Below are 6,098 nucleotides of genomic sequence, written 5' to 3'. Positions count from 1 at the left end.
AAAGCCCGTCCAGCTCTGTCAGGGTGACCTGACGATCAGCCAGGCTGTTCCCGGGGAGGGGCAGTCAGGGGAGCACAGAGCAGGCGGAGGAGCTCTGGGCAGAGCTGTGTGTGGGGTTTTGGTGGCGGGGGTGGGGGGAGGAGGCGGGGGTGTCGCTGGACTTTCAGCTGGGTGAGTGGGAAGGGTTTCTAGGAGCCCTGCTCCACTGACTTGCAGTAGCCCTCAGACAGAGATTGGGAGCCCAGCCAGACCACCGGGCAGGCGCCCAGCACCCTGGGCTGGGCAACGTGGGGGTGGGGGTGGGGGGGTTCTGGCCTCCAGAGCTAGCGGGCGCGCAGGAGATGCTGCGACTCGAGGTGGCCCCTGAAGGACGGGTAAAGGGTGGAGGCCGAGCCTCGTCGCCGCGTTGGGCCGACAGAAAAATGCCGGGGTCCGGGGTCCTCGCCTTTAACGCGGCCCCGGGCGGAGGAGACGGGAGGGGGAGGGGCGGCACGGGGCGGCGCATGCGCGGCGTGGGCTGGAGCGGCTGGACAGTCCGGCCGCCGGGAGATCGCAGGAGCCAGTCGGGATCCCCGAGAGCGCCGGGACCCCGCGCGGGGGGCTCTGAGCGGCGCGGCAGACCGGCGTCCGCAGCCTGCCGGCGCTGCTGCCCGCCCGGGCCCCGAGAGCGGCGGCCAAGATGTCCGTGCCGGTGAGTACTGACCGCCGGCCGGGACCGCGACCTCACGCCGCCCGCTGCAGGCCTAATGCCGCCGGGGCTCCGGGCTGGGGGTCACCCCACCTGGGCCTTCTCGCGTCGGGGGATGGGGGCAGCCTGGGGTTTCTCCGCGAAGCCGGCCTCTCCGCCTCCGCCTTTCTTTCCATCCTCTCCCTGGAGAGCCGGGTCGGGCTGGGGTCCGTGCTGTCCCCCAGGAATCCCTCCACCACCAGGACGGCTAGGCCTAGTGGGGAGAGGTCTCTGCCGCTCCCCGGGAACCCTCCTACAGGATGGTTGGGCTGGGTGAGGGGGCGGGGTCTGCGTAGTACCCCTGGGAATCACCTAGGACAGCTGCCCTGTTGTGCTCAGGGACCTCACGGGGATGGCCAGGCCTGGAGCCGGTCTGTACCTCTCCCAAGACCGAGACACCCTTCACCCGGGGCAGCCTGGCGGGGTGGAGATCTGCGCCTACCCCCCAGAACCGGCGGATGCACTCACTTTCCCGGGAAGTTTACCTCTGCGGCTGAACCCCCAAGGGTTCAGGGCCCAGCCTTTTCTTCCCTCCTAGCCATGGGGGCTTCTCTTCTCACCCGACACCCACTCCTCCTAGCCCAGCAGGCAGGCTTGGGCAGCCCCCCAGGGCTCCACACTTTGGCCGGCAACTGGAGGCATCTGAGTCCCACCTCCTGAAGGTGGCAAGTGATCCTGGCCACCGCTGGTCACCAAGCCTCAAGCGCAGACCCTAGCCCGCTTTACAGATGCACAGACTGAGGTGGGGGCTGACACCCTGCTTCCTTCCTTCCCGGAAGGGGCACCTTCTGCTGGAAAGCTGTGGCCTCCAGCCATTGTTTCTCTGCTGCGTTAGGGGCTTTCCCTCTGACAGGAAGGGGCAGTGGCCCAGCGCGCGTGTCCCCTGGCCTGTTTCTGGAACTGCTTGTCACTTGGGGGACCCCGTCCTTACGGTGAAGCAGACAGCTGGGGCTTCCTGGCAGGGCAAGTGGACTTTTAATTACCCACTGTAGAGTGTATGGAGATTGCTGGAGGAGAGATGCTGTGTAAGTGCAAAGCATTGTTATTATGGAATTAAAGATCCCAGCTCCTGCCCGCCTCCAGAAGCAGTAATGCAGAGTTACTGAAGAAAAAATTAGGGCTTCCAGACCGTACTGATGTGAAGTCCCCACCCCCATCTGTTCTGGTTCAGAGCATAATTGCCTCATCTTTAGAAAGAAAGAAGACAGAAAATGCCTGCCAAGCCCTTCTCCTGCCCTGCTTTCCTGCAAAGCTCTGGGTCTCTTCTGGCTCAGGGCATTGGGGGAACCTGCCCTGATCCTATGGGCACTGACCAGAGAGATGAGGTGGGCCATCTGAGCCTGCTTGAGGACCTGAGTCTCCAGGGCAGTAGTGAATGGGGCATGTGACTCCGGCCACATAAGAGGCTGGACAGCCTAAGTTTGGGACGTCTGCGCTTGATTTGGTGTGGCCTCCACAATCACAGCAGAGGTGCGGATCTGGAGTCTGGGATGGCACCCAGACCCCTTGCCTTATAGAACTTTGGGCAGCCTTCCTGGGCTCTGTGCCTCAGTGGTCCCATCTGTAACAAGAGAGGGATGGTGGGAGGGCCAGGCTCTGGGTGTGATTTGGACAGACAGGCACTGCTGTGGACACCTGCTGTGGAGACCTGCAGTCCAGCTGTGCTCCGTCTCTACACACCATTGCCGGCTCCACGTCGCTTCCCACCCTCCCATCTGCAGCCACAGCCCTTGGAGATTCTGCAGAGGGGAGTGGGGGGGGTTCTCACCCTCTGCCCCCTACATACTGGGCTGTCAGATCACCCTGGCTGTCTCCTGGGACCTTGAGCAATGTGTGAACTGGTGGCACTGGGAGAGGAAGTTCATTTTGGGAGCAGCCATGAAATGTTCAGAAAATTGCTTTCATGTGCTGATGAGTGGTGAGGCCAGCCAGCCTCCTGCTCAAGCCCTGCTTTGCGAACCCAGAATGGTGACCGCCCATGTGGTGCTCACGGACACATTTGGGTTTTAAGCATACCCCTTCATTTGGGCAGTCTTTTCCTGGATGGGGCTGACGCAGGCACTTTGGCCCACAGCAATTATAAAATGCTTCAGAATGGGATGGGAGGTGATGGCGGTGAGAGAAGAGGCTGGGGCAAACCAGGTTGGGACAGGAGTGACCTCCTGAGTGTTAGAGCTGGGGGGCCCTGCAGGGATCAGCTTGTCTCCCTCTGTCATTTGACTCACGTGGGGTCTGGGGTCCAGAGAGGGGAAGGCACATGGGGTCCTCCTGACTCCCTGCCTCGTGCTTCTTCCTCTGCCCAGAGCTGAGGCACAGTTCACACAGCACCTGGAGGTGCACTTCCTGGGTGCTATCTGACATCCGCCTTCTTCTTGGGTATGGCTGGTCAGCACCCAGGACTGTCTCTTCTCTCTGGGCAGGCAGGAAGCATTTGGAAGGAAGATGGCTGTGCCACCCCCTTCAGACCCCTGGTGGGCATTGGAGTGACACTGCCCCCCGGCACTGTCAGGCAGGAAGCCAGCTTCCAGCTTGTAGAGAAGCTGCCTGCTCTCTGTTCCTGCCTCTTGTTTCCTGTCTGGGAAATGGGCACAGCCATTCCAGCCCCTCCTCTGCTCCTTTATTAAGTGAGGAATGGGTCCTTTCAAGGAGCTAAGTGCTGACGTGTGTTGAGTGCATTCTGTGTGCCAGGCGCTGGGCTCAGGGAGGACCTGTAGTCTTGCCAGGGTCGCCTGGCCACTGAGAGACGGAGCCAGGGTGGGCACCAAGTCTGGCAGGATCCAAAGCCAGAAAGTGAGTGTGGCCTCTCTAATTGTAGGGGCTGTGGCCTGTTGAGCCATCCACAGAGGCCAAGGCTGCTGAGAGAGCGACCCTCTGCTCGTGGCTTTCTGAGCATGAGTTTGGGTAACCCCTGCAGCACCCCTGGACATGAGGCAGCTGGGCCTCTGGGCGACCAGGCAGCTCGCCCGGGGCTGTAGCCCTGCGGGCCCCAGCAGCAGTCAGTGGAGATCGGCGGGGCAGGAGTGGCACCTGGTCGAACCTCTGCCAGCGGTCCCAGGGTGCCCTTTGTGCCTGGCTCTGTGCCAGCCACCACTGTGACTGGAGAGCTGGCCAGGGAGCTGGGAGGCTCTGCCCTGGGCTCACCACTGGCCTGGGCAGCCAGGCCATGGACAGCTGGGGCCTGGTAGAACAGGCTCAAAAGAGGACAGTGGGAAGAGGCAGTGTGCAAGTCCAAGGTCCTCAGTTCAGTCTCCGAAGGCCCTGGCACGCCCCTGCTGCCACACTCCTCCCGCTGGCCTTGGACTCTGCCCGGCCCTCCCTCGGCAGGAAGGTCTTCAGCCGCTGCCGTGCTCACCTCGTCACTCCCGCTCGCTCAGGCAGAGGGCAGCGTGCCAGGAAGCCATCCAGGATTCCCATCTGTGATAGTGCATTCATCCTTGGGGTTATCTGGTGCCTGCTAGGCTCCTCAGGGCAGGACCAGGCCTGCTTGATTCCTCTCTCTCCAGCCTATCCTGGCCACCTGCCAAGGAAGTGGCCCTGGGAGCACCGAGGAGCCCACCGCCATATAGGAGTCTATGTCCCTGTGCAGAGAGCCTGCATCCCAGCCACTGTCCTGGAAGCCTTGTTGGGGGCTGAGTGGGTTCCCAGAGAGGCTAAGTCTGGGTGGGGAGGATTTGTGGTGGGTCGAGGGCAAGGGCTCCGGAGTGAATGGTGCTGGCTCGTCTGAGCCAGTTACTGAACCTCTCTGAGCCTGTGTCCTCTGTGTTATGGGGATGTTAACAGCACTGAGCTCTTGGGGTTTTATGAGAACTTGGTGAGGTTTGCAGAAAGCTTTTACTAAGAGGCTAATAAGTCATAGCAGCTACTGCTGTTGAGGTTATTATCTTCATCCTGCCACTGTTGACTGGTGCAGTGGCCGAGACCCACTCCTGGCACCGGCACGACCAGCTTGGGAAGAGATCAGCTCCCTGCCCCCATAATGTTCCACGCCATCCAGCCTGCCTCCAGTAGCTTTCTCTTTAGGGTCGGTTCCGGCCAGGGCCTTAGCAGTGGAATGACCCCAGCCCCTCCCCTGCCTCTTGAGCCTTGGATGGACAGGTACGTGTCCTCACCCCACAGATAGAGTGGCCTCCAGTGGGGCCACCGTCTGGTCCACTGTGCCTCAGACCAGCTGCATGCCCTGCCCTGAGGGCCCCCGGGAGCGGGTGCAGGGCTGCCGGCTTTGGGAGCTGTTGGATCGGTGGGTACAAGCCTGACTTCAGATGTGGTCAGCAGTGGCCTGGCCAGCATGGAACAGGCAGGGTCCTGGGTGGGAAAGAGAGCATGCCGGAGGTGGGTCCTGGCACTTTAAGGGAGGGGGCTCAAGCTTGTGGGTGAGGCAGGTGGGCCGCAAGGCTGTGAGGGTGGCAGCTTGTGACCCCCCGCCTCCCATGGCCTGGCATGAGGCCTGAGCTGCACCTGCCCTCCCGTCTCCTGCCCTTTCTGTGCTCTTCTTTGCCTCCCCAGCCTCTGACTTGGCTTCATCACAACCGCTTGCTTTGATTGCATCCTAGTCTAACCCTGTTGTTTCTTTGGCTTTCTTTAGTTTGCGGGGCCTTTGTCTCCCTCTCTTCAAGAAAAAGACCTGGAGGGGGGACTTCCCTGGCAGTCCAGTGGTTAGGACTCTGCGCTCCCACTGCAGGGGGCTCAGGGTTTGGTCCCTGGTCGGGGTAAGATCCTGCATGCTGCTCAGCCCGGCCAAAAAAGAAAAAAAGAAAAAGACCTGGGGACAGGTTGGGGACCTTGGAGGTGGTGATGCATGCCTGCTCTGCCAGGAGAGGTGGTCACAAGTTGTGGCTCTAAAGTTAATCCCTTCTCTAAGGGGAATTAGAGGCTGAGGGAACTTTTTAGTAATTTTAATTTATTATTTAAACCCTGCTGAGTTCCAGTAAGGAGTTGAAGCAGATTATAGTGAAAGACACAAACAGTCTGGGATCATCAAAAGATCCAGAACTATGTACTGTATGGGGAAGGTAGGCATGCAGATTTAACTTGAAGCTCCCTGACAGCCAGGGCAAAAAGGGTAACACGGTGGGTTTAGGATTGCAGTACCTATTTTTTGGTATTCCTAATGCTATGTATTGTTTCCTCTGTGCTTTTTTTATTTTTACCAGTTGAGACTCTCTTGTTGAGGTAGATTTTCTTTTTTTTTTAAATTTTATTTATTTTTGGCTGTGTTGGGTCTTCATTGCTGCATGCGGGAGGCTCTCTCTAGTTGCGGCGAGCGGGGACTACTCTTCGTTGCAGTGCGCAGACTTCTCATTGTGGTGGCTTCTCTTGTTGCGAAGCACGGGTTCTAGGGCGCGCAGGCTCAGTAGTTGTGGCATGCGGGCTC

At 59.9% G+C, this 6,098-nt stretch overlaps 1 protein-coding gene across 1 annotated transcript in view; it reads left to right on the top strand.

The window, feature by feature from the left end:
* Positions 1–552: 552 nt before the first annotated feature.
* BCAR1 (BCAR1 scaffold protein, Cas family member) overlaps positions 553–6,098 on the top strand; it is a 35,646-nt gene continuing 30,100 nt past the window's right edge. The window contains exon 1 of the mRNA XM_082676099.1: positions 553–691. Coding sequence (XP_082532225.1) covers positions 680–691 — 12 coding nt within the window. The 5' untranslated portion in view covers positions 553–679. The remainder of the gene's footprint in view (positions 692–6,098) is intronic.

This window comes from Grampus griseus (genome assembly GCF_964374135.1).
Source record: "Grampus griseus genome assembly, chromosome: 19".
Classification (NCBI taxonomy): Eukaryota; Metazoa; Chordata; class Mammalia; order Artiodactyla; family Delphinidae; genus Grampus; species Grampus griseus.
This window is presented reverse-complemented; position numbering and strand designations above follow the sequence as displayed.